Below are 14,229 nucleotides of genomic sequence, written 5' to 3'. Positions count from 1 at the left end.
GGAGAATCACTGAGTGCAATTTAAAGCTCACATATAACCACAGCACACACACACACACACACACACACACACACACACACACACACACACACACACAAGATTAAAAACAAAGTGGTATGCTCATATTTGGATTAGATGGTGTGTGTGTGTGTGTGTGTGTGTGTCAGAGGTCATCTGTATGTGTGGGCATCCACCGAGTCAACAGGCTGGTGACAGCTGGACCAGCGGCGGGGGGGTGATAGAGATGGGGGGGTCCGGTTCTGCACAGGCAGCCAGGGCTTCAGCTTAACAAGGATCTTACACTGATCCCTGCTCCACATACTGACACACACACACACACACACACACACACACACACACAGGCCGTCAAACCGCCGCCCTTCACATGTCACCTGCCCACCGCAGAGGGCGGTCAAAGTAGGAATGTTAATATCAGAGGCCCGTCAGCTTCAGGTAAATATGTGATAAAATGGATTATATTCACAACACCATTTTAATCTGCAGCCTCACAAAGATTATTACCCTCCAACACTCGTACGCACAATCTGCTCAGCCGCAACGTACGTGAAAAAGAGCACAAGTATACATCAAACATCTGTCCGACGGCGCGTCGGCACACAGAAACACAAACAACCGTTACCAAACCGCTTCTGATGGTTTGTGACGCCACTTGATCAATGTTACGCCATGCGGGCCTTTTGGAACCAGATGGAGTTTCAAATGCAGAACGTGGTCATAAAGCGCAGCGACAAAGCTTTCCATCTGCTGTGGCATTTAAAACTTGCTGATCACGGCCCCTTTGATACGGCAGAGTCAGAATATCCGACTGCTCATTTCAGCTCCACCTGCCTGGTGAATATTTAAATCCTTTAACGACGGCAGCCGAAGCCCTCGATCCCCGTCCATCGATTCTTCTTGCTGTATGGGGAAATTCACTTTCACCCCCCCACAGCCCCACAGCCCCTATTCAGAGCCAGCAGTAAAGATCACATCAGATTTACGGAGATTTTCACACGGACAGGTTTTCATCCCGCGGCAGATCAATCACTTGTCATGTAGAGTTAATGTTGAGGCCATCGCGTCTTAAATATGTCTTCAGCGCCGTTGGAAGGCAGAAGGTCTGCGACAGAAACTAATATCACAGAGTGACTCACTTTGATGTGGTTCTGTCTCCCAAGGGGGGGGGGGGGTCCACCAGAAACAGATAAATCACAGGTGGTCTGGACCCCCAAAGCCCCCCGATGTTTTTTCTCTTCGGGGGCAAACACTGCTGGACATGGTGTCTCTTATTATACGACAGCGTGAGGCTGTTTATCACCTTCCAGAAAACTACACCATAAAGAACAGAGCGGTAAATCAACCAGGTGGGACGTGGAGGGGCGGGGGAGGGGTCAGCCAAGAGTGTAAACCCTGGAGGAATGAGACCTTCAGAAATTTGACCAATCGAACACGTCCTCCTCAGCCTCAGCCCGTCTTCTGCAGGAAAACCACGCGATTTCCTGAAACACTGGCAACATGAATTTTTCAGGGATCCTGGGACGTTCTGCCCCCCAACAACATTATCAACAGCCAAAAGAATTCAATTAAATGGAACAAAGCCGACGTGATAAGACAACATTCGCCCCCCCCTTTCAGTTGAAGGATAATGAGTGCGTGCAGAGAAACCTGTGACACCACCGGCCGAATGATTTGGGTTTATTGCAGCAGTTGTTATCCGTTCAGCGTGTTCAATTTCTGGATTTATTTTTCAGTTTTCGGCTGAACTGACTGAAATGACTTTTGTTTTTCAGTCACTGCTTTGCATTTGTAATCAGAGTCCTTGTAGGTTGTTTTAAGTTAATTTACTTCCTAATGTACATTTCTACAAGCTGCCCGCTGCTCATTAAAGGAGAAGAAGCCGACTTATTTCTGTGCTGCGTCATTCAACTATGTCACCATTAAAGGCTCGTATTTTCTATTCCAGGTCCACACATTCAGTTTGCAGTGTTTCATCTGAAGTGATGAGATATATGTCTTACTTTAGCATGTCTCTGCGGACGCAGAACTTCGTTTATGAAACAGGTCCAGTTTTTCTATTAAAACTCTGAAAGTCTCAGAGAAGACGTGGACTTAATTAGAGACATCACAGAGCTGGAAACAGTTTGTTTGGCAGGTGATCTGTGAACACAAACAGCTCTTTAGGCGTGTAAATATCTAAAACATGAACTGGCTCATCTGTGTTTGCTGCAACATTCAGCGTGGCCTCCGTATTTATTTCTGTGAAGGGAGTGCCACTTCTATGGACAGTGAAATTAAAAAGCATGCAGTCGTCTCACAAACTGTGACCGTCAACAGGCGGGTTCTACATCTACGGGAAATACTTCTGCTCTCCCCAACTGTATTGAAGTCTATGGGAAAATGCCCCTTCTCAGTCTCTAGTTTACAGTCTTCTATACAACATGATGTTTATTTTTTAAATGATGCCCAGCACCAGGCCAGGTGGAGCCGTGCCAGGCTCGGCCTCATGAATATCAAGTTGTTGTGTCACCGAGCTAACTGGCTGTTAGCGGCTTCGCTGCCGACCTATGATTAATTTCTTCAGCTGTTTTGGAGGACCAGCTAAGAGCAGCCAAACAACTGAGATCTGAGATTTGGTGCTGATTCAAATTGTTTGATCAGATTGTGGATTTATTTCTGAAAACAATCAGATCAGCTGATCTGATGGAAGCTTTCCCAGAATGCCTGGTCCACCTGGAGAAGGCTGCCGAGCTGCCGAGCTATTTGTGATTTTGGCTGCAGATCCTGTTTTGGTTATCGGAGATGGGTCATGATGACACATTTAGACCGACAGAGAAGGTCGATGACCTGAAAAAACTGAATTCACAAAACATTTTTCATATCTGACATTGAACTCTGGCCAACTATATCAAACTGGGAGTATTTTTAGATGCAGGGTTTTGTTATTTTATGCTCGTCACTTCTTTTTCTCTGGCTGTACTCATGATGTTGATTAATCTACAGATTAGATTCACGGCTGTGGATTTGGAGAGATTAGTTTGGCTGTATTTTGCATCACAGCTTAGTTAAACATATTGATAAAGGTAAATGAATCCCGACTGTTTCAAAGTGGCGGTCGAAGCATCACTTGTGTTTCCCACACTAAGATCTCTCCAGCTGAGAAAATCCCGACCTGACTGAAGGAGACTCTCAGTGTGACGCCAGTGGAATATAAACACTGATCTAAATCTGATTAAATCGCACAAATTCTGAGGTCGGACTCAGTCCAGCAGCAAAAAGGATTCACAAATCATAAAAAACTTGAAGCCTAGAGCTAAAGATCTTGTTCAGTCTTTTTTTCATGACTTGGGCAATAAAGCCAAGGTGAAGTGTTTTATCTCGACTGCAGATCTGAAGAAGCTTAAACCTGCTTTTATTTCCAACATCTTCAGCTATCGCAGCTCATTCTTCAGCCGCCTCGGTCAGAAATCAACTGTCTGCAACTCCTGTTGACTTCAGAACTGAGTCCAGGTTTGGACCAGCGTACCTCCATACACAGGAGACTTTTTTCTAGACTCATTAGATTTACTTTCACAGCTCATGAAAATCAAAAATCCAAAATGTCTATTCGAATATTTGATCTAGATGATCAGCTCGTTTCTGTGCTGAGGCCTCAGTGAAGCTCAGTTTGCTTTCAGAGCAGCTTCGTCTCATCTGGATTGTGGGCTTGGCTGTTTCTCATCCTGACAACATGGAGGCGCCGGCCCAAATTGGCTTTGAAAGTGATTAAAATCATTTTAAAATCAATTCTAAAATAAACAGGAAGCCAATGTGGACTGAGTCAGCATCGTTCTGTACTGAACTGGAGATATTTGGTATTTATTTGAACTGCGTATTAAATATTCTAATTTCTGATATTGGATGATTACGCCATCAACCAAATAAATACTGGAAATATTTCAGTTGTGAAATTAATCTAGACTATGAAGAGAGGCTATGAAAAGAAAACTCTTTCACTGTTTTAACAACCACAGAAGATCAGACCTGAACAGTTTCTCTCATTTAATTTTTCTTATTTGTTTGGATGTTTTATATTTGACTCATGTGAATCTCTTTCACAACTCTAATATATTCAAAATGCTATAAAGATAAACCATCACTATCATAATTACTATCATTACTGTAATGGAGCCTGTCATTTAGAGGTCACTAAAGTTTGAAAACAGACCAGAAGATGCTGCAGAGCGTTCGGACAGTCAGCAGTTTTACTGATGATGACGGTGAGGAGAACGAGTTTATCAGCGCGTGAGCCACAGACGTGGCGAGCTGCAGATTCACGGCTGGGCGTATTGATCATGTAGCAGAACACGGAACAGGTGCACAGTGTTAAACAGCTGCAGCAGAGGCGTCGTGCCCAGAATATAAAGGCGGTCATTAAGCACAGCACAGAGGAGACCTCACCTCTCAGCCAGCAGCCTCATGTTAATGAGCTGGAGCGGGGACCAATCAGAGCGCCCGACGCCTCAGCAGCCCCGTGTTGATAACGGCCGAGTTTTAGCGTTTGGCGTCAAAAAAAACGATGAGCTGGACCAAATTTGAGTCTTCAGGACGTGAGAAGATAAGAGACTTTGACGTGGAAAAGAAATATTCAATTGAATGGGAGCTTAGATGACAGTTTATAATATCCTGTCAATGAAATAGTTCCCATGTTCTTATCACAGTCTGTCTACACCGAGCAGGACGCGTCAAAATGAGCTGAAAATTCTATTCACCTTATCGACAATATTCAATTTACAGGCACCAGCAGAACATATACAGGCCGGACATTTGCATTAATACCTGCTCACTTTATCAAACTGTGCAGATGTCAGTGTTGTGAAGGCAGCACTGACTGAAACCACGAGGAGAGATAAAGGCACTTCCTGAATGGCAGCTGCTTCCTCCGTGTGTCACCCACTAGAGGGGGATAAGCACATCTTCAATGTTTGTTAATCAAACACAAACAGGACTCTGCTGCTCTCATTAACAAGGCGGCCTCACATCAGATCTCATCTCGTCAGGTTTCACATCATTACCAGGAAACAAGCAGCAGCTTTTCAGTCTCTTAAATAAACAACGATTAGATCACACACAATCCGTCTCTAAAATATAGTTTCTTCATTTTTCTCTGACACTAATTCTGTAGATCACGTGATGCAGCTTGAATCACAGAGGCCGTTTAGGTGTGACACAATGACGACAGAGGGAGGAAAAACACGTAATCAACGTGTATTGAGGCTTCTGATGCAAAAAAAAAAAAAAAAAAAAGGGGCACGATCCAACATGCTGTTTTGTTGTCCAAACTAACGTACGGACAGACTGATTCCTGTGACAGGATGACAGTATGACACTTTGGAGTGGCGAAATGACGCAAATGGCAGCCTGTCTGTTGCTTCGGAGCTAACACACAGCGTGTCGTCATGCTGCCTCCTGTTCTGAAATCTCTAAGACCGGTGAATCCTCAGTGAGTCCTGATCCGGCGTCAGACCGGAGCCCCCGGCTCTGATACACTCAGGATTTGTCCCGAGCGCGGATGAAAAGCCTCTTTCCTTCATGTATCGTTGGAGTTTACAGATTCACCTGAATTTCAGAGTTTTTGGGGTCATCAGTCAGCAAATCCACAGCAACTGAGCTGCATCACAAAGCTCTGGTAAAGAAGCTGAATGTTAGATAAGACAAACCAAACAAAGCTCCTGTCGGCTGTTTTTATTCCCTCTCCTTGCTGACAACACAAAGCCTCATCAGGAAGTCATTGATGACTCATCCCTGTTTGGTTTAATTCCATATCTGCCTCCCAGGATTCGACCTTCATGTACCTGCCTCAGCCGTTTCCCCACCTTGATAAAACACACAGAAGGTCAGAGCGTTTGAGCAGTTTGACTGCGTCCATCACACACGTGAACCCCAAACTATCCCTCTGCTGTCGCAGCTGAAACACGTCATTGGAGGGAGTGTGTGTGATGTCCTCTCACCGCGGAGACTAATCAACTTAAAAATGATTTATAAGACAGCACCTGACTGAAGAATCACATGTAGGACACAGCGAGCATGTGACCACGCCGGCCTGTCTCCATCCCACACAGGAAGTGAAACGCAGAGGGAAAGTCCGCCGCGGGCCTCGTGCAGTAGCAAAATCTCTTGATAAGTTTATACACTACAATCGCGCCGTAGGCCATGACGCCTGGCAGGGATTACCGAGGGATTACAATACATTCACCCCGCTGGGATTCCATCACATGGTGGATCAAATCTCTGTGACGGGGGACCAGTGTGCAGTGTTCCCTCAGGGCTGCAAACACAACTGTGACAGATTTGACAAAGAGCCTGAGTCTGTCTGACAGCTCCACACAAACTGCTGTCTAGCCACAATGTGAATGTTTAGATAACGCTGCAGGGTTCGACGTCACCGAGCCGCGTTACGTCCCAGCAATTAGTTTTTTGGAAGAAGCAAAGACAGACTGGTTCTGGTCCAGTCCGTCAGTAAAGCAATGCAGCCGCAGAACTTGGATTTGGTCAAAAAGTCAGAGATTTCAGCTCCTGTTTGTAAATACAGACTTCCCTGTCTGAAAAATTAAACGGACAGTTTGAAAATGCAAACAGGAAAACTTTCCCGTAGAGCTAAAAATCATAATGACATGATGGATGTGCGTTCATCAGCACGGCCCAGACCATGCACGCAGACCTTCGGCAGATTAAGTTTGGAAAAAATAAAGCAACAGCTTCAAAAGTAATGTCACGAGAGAGAAATAATAAATCCTCTTGTTCTCCATTTGTTGCATTAAACGCTGGACACCATCTGTTGGGTCCGAGCTCAGAATACAACAGCAGCAGGGTGGCAGCTGCCGCCCTGAGACGCAGCAGATCGCCGCGACCTCGCCTCGCACGCTGACGCGCTCTAAAAATACAACTGTGGGCCGTTAATGGGCTTTTACGCCGTCTTAGTTATGGCGCTGAGCAGAGATGGAGCTCAAAGGTCATGAATCAAAACGAGCCAACTCCAAACAAAAGGCACTTTGGGTCGGCGGTGATTACCGAGTATTATCACAACATTTCGGAGAAATGACAACGGCCCATTCTGTAGTCTGATGTGTCGCTCTCTTCCTGTAGGTGACTGAGATGGGCGTTCATCTAGGCTGCTTGAGCGACTCCCCATGGTGGCCGCCGTCGCCGCCACCGTTGCTTCTGCTGCTGCTGTTCTGCACCCTGCCCTGCTGTTCGGCCCGGCCCTTCGGGATCCCCTCGCCCGCCGTCAACGTGGCGGTGGTGTTCAGCGGCTCGGCCTATCAGACAGAGATTAAGGGGCGGTTGAGCCGGGAGAACTTCATGGACCTGCCGCTGGAGGTCAACCCCATCACTGTGCTGGTCAACAACACCAACCCACGGGCGCTGCTCACCCGCATCTGCGACACGCTCTCAACCAACCGCGTCCACGGCGTGGTGTTTGAGGACAACATCGGCTCGGAGGCCGTGGCGCAGATCTTGGACTTCATCTCTACTCAGACGGCTGTTCCCATCGTGGGCATCAGCGGCGGCTCTGCTGTTGTCCTGCCGTACAAGGTCAGTGTGGAGGGGGGGGCGGAGTTAAGGATGGGGAGGCTGGGGGGGCCTTACATCAGCTTAAACCGCTAAACCCAGACTAACACACAGACACACACCGATCAAACACAGATTCCTTCTGGGAAGTCAGAGCATTCACAGCGAACACACGAGACTCTGTTGTTTAACCTCAGGAAACTGAGACGTGATCATCTGTGTTCACTGTCACTTCCTCCTGCTGCACACATTTGAATTTAACAGAAACGTCTTTCATCGATATTTCTGCTCTGAAGCCGCTTCAGGTGAGAAGGTGAAGAAGATGTGATACGAGATGGAATCAGATCTTTTATTTGAACTCTAAAATCCTCTCAGAACTAAAAGTCCTGCAAAAGCAATGGTTCAAATGTTCTTGAGCAGAACAGAATAAAATAATGTTTAATTCACATTTAAGGAGCAGACCGGAATGTGTTTGACTGCAGCTTCAGTCCAATCCAGTTCAACAGCAGCACTGCAGCAAGGAAGATTTTTCCCGATAGTGAACTATTAATCATCATCAGCAACGTTATTAATGGACCGCTTTTGCTCTTCTTGTTGTCTGTTGTTCAGCATCAGTCTTCAGGGTTTTTACAGACAGACTGATGTTTCAGACCGTACTGAATTTTTAATAAAGTGTTCTCAGAGCCTCCAGCTGAAGCTACGGTGGACCCTTAAAGCTAAAGTAAAATCATTTCGACCGCAAGATTTATTCACCTCGAAGTATTCATGCTGAGGGCTGCATGTAATTTCAGCGCTAATTACATCAGCACAAATGACCATCAGGTCGGCAGACGGGTCCAATCTGTCATTTAATGATCAATAAATATCAGAAATACCAATTTGTACCCAGGATGCCTTAGAGCTGCTGCAGGTCCAAAGAAACAGGTAGAATCCGTCAGATGGAACTCATGAACGGACTCAGCTAACAGCTGCAACACAAGAGCACAGTGATGATGCATCTATAGGAGCAGTTTCACCCACAAAGGGCTCAACGACCGAGACAAACATAATCCTCTCCAAATGGTTTTTACTCTTCCTGCGACAGAAAGCAGAGCCGGCCGTCACACGTTGACTGGACCAACATCGTGATTCTTCCAACTCAAGATTTCTGAAGAATCAGGGCGAATAAAGCAACATATAAAGGACAACTTCAAGTGATTTACAGAGGCGTGGAAATAAAACATTTAAATTTTAATAAATATAGAGGAGAAAAAGATGAATGTGACTTTTTGGCGTTTTAGTGATTTATAGGGAAGGAGTACGATTTTAAAACAGCCACAGCAGCAAGTTAACACTGTCTCACCTCTGGGTTCAGTCCATCTTCAGTTAATGGAGCGACCAAAGTAAAGGACAGCCGCTTTCAAATTCAAGCTAAAGTTCTCAAACATCAATAAGAATTTAATTTGGAATCTAACTTGTCATCCGTTCATATCTAAATGCAACAATGATTGTCGCTGTGAAGCGGAGACACAAAGACGATTTTGGTCCAACCCTCTTTGAATTTTCTCCTCAATAATCTGAGAGGCCGCCGTCGATTGATTTATGGGACGCCGTCAGAGACAGTCAACAAGGCGAAGGAGCTCATCCATTTTTCATCACTGAGAGCTGAGAGTGTGATCTTTCTGAAAGTGACAGCATTAAATTAGGTGATAAACTGATTCCTGTCTTTGGGACTTTCTAGTTTGTTTATTGACATCTTCAACGCACAGAAAGAAAAAAAAATAAAAAATCTAATAATTATCAACAAATAACTGAATCCAGGAAATGTTTCAGTAAAAACATTTCAATTGCTTTTTCACTAACTTTGCATTTATTCAGTCATTTATGAATTTCTACATTTATTTATCTCTGTACTTGTGTCTATATTTCTAAAAGTAAACGAACAACCACTGAAAAGGAAAATCTCCTTCATATCAGTTTTATACTGAAGTAGGACCAACCCCCAAAGAAGCAAATCAAGAAATATGGAACTGCAGAAGTAGCTCTTTTCTTCACGAGCACCATGTTTTTATTTTGCATTTATTTTTTGTTGGTGAATTTTTTTTTTTTTCTTCAGTCATTTTTGGCCCTCATGCATGAACCATTATTCCAATCCGTCTCCATCCCAGTTCAGCCGGTGAAGGAACAAGTATAAAGATGAAAATTATATGTGGGAATCAAAGTTATTGCCGATTTCTGCAGCTACAGCACGAGACTCATTCAGGCCAACAGCCGTATGTCGAATTTAGATGGACTACAAATCAAACCATTGCCAGCAGATCAATCCCTTCCCATGGGCCTGCTTAGTGTGCACACAGCGGATAAATCAATACCGTAATCATGGCTGACACTCATGGCTGAAATGTTTGTGGATTTTGTTTAAAGAGCAAAGACGCGGCGGTTTCTTTTTCTGCACAGCTGCTGCCTTTGAACTGGAAACGCTTCCTGTTGCAGCTTCAACTGCAGCAGGTTTGTGATAGTGCTGCTGTGAAGACGACATAAAAACGCCCGGTGGTGTCCTTCAGAGGTAATTATTCACTCCCGGGCAGTCGGCACACTTCCATAATTCCTCAAAAGATGTAGCGAGGATTCTGCTTTGAGCACCGGGCTCAGTGTCCTGACCTGAAATCCAAAGCAGCCTCAGAAGTGTTCACTCTGCTGGCTGACAGATCTCATCCGTCGGGTTGTAAGTGAACAAAATGGAAGTCAGACTCCAGCAGAACTCGACTGTCTTTGCAGGAACATGAGCCCGAGGCTTTCCTCAGAACTGGAGCAGTTTTCTGTCATCTTTCCCCCGTTTGTCCTGGACTCACTTGTCTCCTTCTAAAAACAAGCGGCCCACTTACAGACTAGTGGAGCCGGTCTAGGCTGACCCACATGGGGCTCTGGATTAGACCACAAAGGCTCACTGCTGACAGAACCAGACCCTGATCTGCCGTCATTCATGTATTACAGATTATATCAGATTGCATCAAACGCAGAAGGGAGGTTGTGGCGCGTCCCTTTAATCCCGCTCCACGGCGTCGTATTCTGGGTGTTCTCCGGCTTCCAGAGAAGCGGCAGATGATCACAGACTGGTGTGTCTGTTCCTGGTCGCCATGCAGGATCTGTGTGACGTCAGCAGGACAGGAAGGCGGTGCCAGGGCACTTCCCACCGCGTGGCGAAGGCAGACATATGTCGCAGCAATGAGCCGTGGCCAGAAGTTAGTCATCAGAGGGGGGGGGGGGCGAATTGTACAGCCCCTTTCTGTTCCATATCTGATCAGAACACATTCACCTCCACGTGTCACCTCACTTCAGCTCCTCAGAGCCAGCTGACTGCAATCCATCGATCCCTTCAGATTCAACCTTCAGCTTTCAAACAGTCATGTAAACACAACTGCTTGGATATTCCTCCTATGAACAAGACTAAAAGCAGCCAGTTTCAGGGACACGGCCGCTGCTTCCGTGCAAACAGCTGCGGTTCAGAGATAATCACTGCTTTACACGCTCATCTAACTCGAACTCAGATCAGTTTCAGAGCATCTCAGAGCTAATCTTCAGGCCGCGATGCATACATCCAATAAAGCATCCATTCACAACAACACCCCAAAAACAAGGACATTAAAGAGTAAAAGCTCAGTGTGCGGACAAACGCAGCAATTCTGAGTGCGTCGTCATCAACAGATACAACCTCTTGTGTATATTTTAGTCATGTGAATGTAATCTGAGCCAGGGGAGGCTAAGCTCTCCACTCAATGGCTGTAATCTTCTTTGGGACTGTAGACTATTACTGTGAGCTTCTGTGATCAACACTGGAAGTGCAGCTTTTTGCGGACTCAACACAGTCCTGGTTGACACCCATTTATTACCCCCCCCGTTTCTGATGTAACTTACATCATCTGCATCATGATCTGTTGGATCATGCGATGGTGTGCAGTCAGAGATGACAGAGATCTCTCCAATGACATCAAATGATTTATGGTGACTAAGATTTGGGGGATTTCACTATTTGAGTGTTCTCGTCATGCAGAAACCAGAAGATACATCTTCTCCCCACATCCAGAACCAACAGGACCACCTGTTGTCTTGGTCTTTGTCCATCTGATCGAGCCCTGCGAGGCGTCCCTGGACCTGAGACAGTTTTTGGTTCCAAAAACCACAAATATCTACTTTGAATATAAAACCTGGTGCCGCGGATATAAAAAAAAAAAAGAGAGAGAAAGTTGTTTAATATCCTTTCTGGTTGAAAGAGGTTTGAGTCCAACAGTGGCACTCAACATCACATCTACATGACAAACCACCGGAGGTCAGCACACGTCAAGACTTTCAGCTGCGGCTGACATCCAGCTCTTTGCCGTTCAGGCAGCAAAGAGGTGACGACCTCTGATGGTAGATTTCTGTTTCGTACCGTGTAACTGACCTCGACTGTTTCATTTCATTTCCTGTGACCAGACGCCTCGGACGGCTCTGTGCACGCTCTGCACGCCAACGAGGCAGCGCTGGTGAGCCCGTGGAAATGCCCCAGGCTCAGTGGAACTGAGAGATCAGTCCGCTCTCTGCTAATTGAGCTGTGGCGATTGTACTTTGTAGGTCGGTTTTCTCTGGTAGGCCCTCAGGGCTGGAAAAGCAGAAAGAAAACACAAGCACGTTCGCACAGACACACCCTGACACCTCGCCACTGGTCACCTGACAAACTGATTGTGCACAGCTGCAGATGCGAGAACAGGAACAGGCAGCAGCATGCACGACAATGAGGCAATAACACTGACAGATTTGCTGAGGGACAGTGAGGGGAAGGAGAAAACGAGTATATTAATGCTCAATATTCAAACTCCTCCGTGACTAACCTACATAAGATCCCTGAACCCGGTGTGGATGTATGCAGCTGGCCGGCCTCCAGTGCAGTTTAATCCATTTTAGTCCACTGCAGCTCTTTAACACCGAGCAGAAAACGTCTTGAATGTCATCTCTGTGAATACTAATGAGGAGCACATCAAATCTGAAATTTAAAGCAGTCTGATTTCTTCTTTACCTTCATTTTGTATAGAACGTTCCACGGCCCTTTACTGGCTCTATGTGATCTCAATGTTCAGACATCAATTATAAAATCAGCCTGAAGTTACTGATGCAACTGGCTGGACATCAGCTGATTTCCAAAAAGACTAAATTCTGTTATCTCTGATCCTCCTGTTCTATAAAATCTGGAGGAAGCTGCTCTTCAGCTCAAATCATCGAGGAACAATAACACTCTAAAGGCAGCATGATATTTTGTTATAGTATCTGCTCCTTTGAGTTTATGAAGGTTAATCAACTCATTTAAGAACTTTCTATAAAAGCTGTTCGATTAAAAGTGAAGATGCAAATAACTGCTAACAATCTGAGCAGAAGGAGATGCAGTCGACTCCAGAAGGATCTCATCTCTCCTCAGTAATTATTCCGAGGTATCGTAATTCTCCTAATGAGGCAGTGACGGATTGATTCTACTCTGCATGTAGAGTTTAGAGATTATTGATTCTTTAGCAGATTTCAATTACTCCAGCTTTTCTTGGCCGGTCCATGTCGCACAGCAACACAAACATCGTCGTTTAAATCCTGAATCAACTGTAAATGCATGAAATTACTGAGTTATTAGATCTTTTTATCTATTTGCCAACTGGTAATTACTATTTTTGATTTTTGATGATGAAATGGTTGGTAAGAAGTTCAGAGGTGACTGCCTCCCTCAGGATGATAGGCAGACCCCCCCCCCCACTCTGGGGAACAGAAGAAAAACCTCCCCATCCCGAAGGGGTCGGCATCCTGAGACTGCAAACAGGCCTGTTCTCTCATTCTTTCTTCAGGAAAGTTCAGCGGTCTTGTGATGTATGAGCACCTTACAATTTCAGACGTCACAGCTAAATCCACTGACTTTGTGCCTCTGACTGCTCGTGATCGTGGCCCCGGAAATATTTTCTTTTACTCTTGTCTTGTTTCACTTGTCAGACAGCGAAGCTCCGGATTCCATTTATAGATTCTATATTTAGAATCAGGTTCTCTTTCATGCACTCGATTTATTTCCATGTTCTTATAAGAAGCTGCCTGAGCCACAGTACGTGAGTTATACTGAAAGGAGATTAAAATGCCAACCGTGTCTGAAGGAACCACAGCGATGATGTCACGACCAAGATCTTGTACCAATTTGGCTTCTGTGTCTGTTTTTGGTTTTGTTGTTTGATGTCTTCATTAAAATGAACTGAGGTTGTGTTGACTCCAAAAAGTGGCCAATATTCAATTATTGATTATGATGTTTGTATGTATTACACTTCAGTTTAAATGTTAATTAGTTGTCACTTCTTCTAACTGATCAATGAAGGATCGATCAGACAGTTCCAGTCCATTAATGAACAGATCTGTTGCGATCTGAACTCTGCTGGAGCGGAGCAGAAAATCTGGATCTGAATCGGCTCATTATGAACTGAACATTTAAAATTCAAAAGAAGCTGTTTCATTTGATGTTAAAATCAATTCTAACAGATTCTAACAGAGACACACAAATACTAAGCAAAAACATAAACAACACTTATTTTGCTCCTGCATGTGTAATCGACACATGGAGATACTCGACCTCTCCAGAAGGACTGTCCTAAATTTAACTTCAATATATTTGCAGATGACCTACGAGGTCCAGTTAATGACTCATTC

General features: G+C 45.0%; 1 protein-coding gene across 1 annotated transcript in view; it reads left to right on the top strand.

Annotated features, from left to right (window-relative positions):
* Positions 1-7,131: 7,131 nt before the first annotated feature.
* grin2ca (glutamate receptor, ionotropic, N-methyl D-aspartate 2Ca) overlaps positions 7,132-14,229 on the top strand; it is a 28,801-nt gene continuing 21,703 nt past the window's right edge. Inside the window, exon 1 of the mRNA XM_029508749.1 lies at positions 7,132-7,572. Within this exon, the coding sequence (XP_029364609.1) occupies positions 7,132-7,572 (441 nt within the window). The remainder of the gene's footprint in view (positions 7,573-14,229) is intronic.

This window comes from Echeneis naucrates, chromosome 8, assembly GCF_900963305.1.
Source record: "Echeneis naucrates chromosome 8, fEcheNa1.1, whole genome shotgun sequence".
Taxonomy (NCBI): domain Eukaryota; kingdom Metazoa; phylum Chordata; class Actinopteri; order Carangiformes; family Echeneidae; genus Echeneis; species Echeneis naucrates.
The sequence above is the reverse complement of the archived record's forward strand: the minus strand, read 5'-3'. Positions and strand labels throughout refer to the sequence as shown.